Source organism: Galeopterus variegatus, unplaced genomic scaffold (assembly GCF_000696425.1).
Source record: "Galeopterus variegatus unplaced genomic scaffold, G_variegatus-3.0.2 Scaffold23601, whole genome shotgun sequence".
NCBI lineage: Eukaryota > Metazoa > Chordata > Mammalia > Dermoptera > Cynocephalidae > Galeopterus > Galeopterus variegatus.
In genome coordinates this window covers 10,091-10,676 of record NW_007749712.1, presented here as the reverse complement: position 1 = coordinate 10,676, position 586 = coordinate 10,091, and the positions used below count along the sequence as shown (strand labels likewise).

The 586-nt window shown below is 47.6% G+C and overlaps 1 protein-coding gene across 1 annotated transcript; it reads left to right on the top strand.

Annotated features, from left to right (window-relative positions):
* On the top strand, nucleotides 1-585 carry LOC103583495 (sperm-specific antigen 2 homolog; the record flags this gene model as incomplete). The annotated part of the gene is made up of 2 exons (XM_008564791.1): nucleotides 1-349; nucleotides 404-585. Coding segments are annotated over exons 1-2 (531 nt in total), but the record flags the coding sequence as incomplete, so codon positions are not given.
* Between the last annotated feature and the right edge of the window lies 1 nt (nucleotide 586).

The following is a 586-nucleotide window of genomic DNA, read 5'->3' as shown; positions in this document are numbered from 1 at the left end:
ATGAGAGGAACTGATCTTGCTGCTGCTCCGTATAGTACTCAGAAATCATCTGTTCTACCTCCTTTTCAGGAGCTCCAAGTAATGAGGTGGAGCCTGAATTTGTTCAGAACACAAATCATGGATTTAGAATTGGCTATGCTGCATCAGCAAACCATGGTTTATCATCATATGACTGAGGAGGAAAGGTATGAAGTTGACCAGCTCCAGAGTTTGAGAAATTCAGTCCGAATGGAACTCCAGGACCTGGAACAGCAGCTGGAGGAACGCCTGCTGGGACTGGAGGAGCAGCTTCATGCTGGGCGTGGGTCTTCACCCTTCCGCTCCTCAGCACTGGTGGGAATGTATGGCAGTAGAAGTGCTGATAACTTGTCATGCCCTTCTCCGTTGAATGTAATGGAACCAGTTACTGAACTGATGCAGGAACGGTCATACCTGAAGTCTCAACTGGGCCTGGGATTTGGAGAAATGGGATTTGAAACTCCTCCTGGAGAAAGCTCAGAATCTGTTTTCTCCCAGGCAACATCGGAGTCATCCTCTGTATGTTCTGGTCCTTCTCATGCTAATAGGAGAACTGGAGTACCTTCTA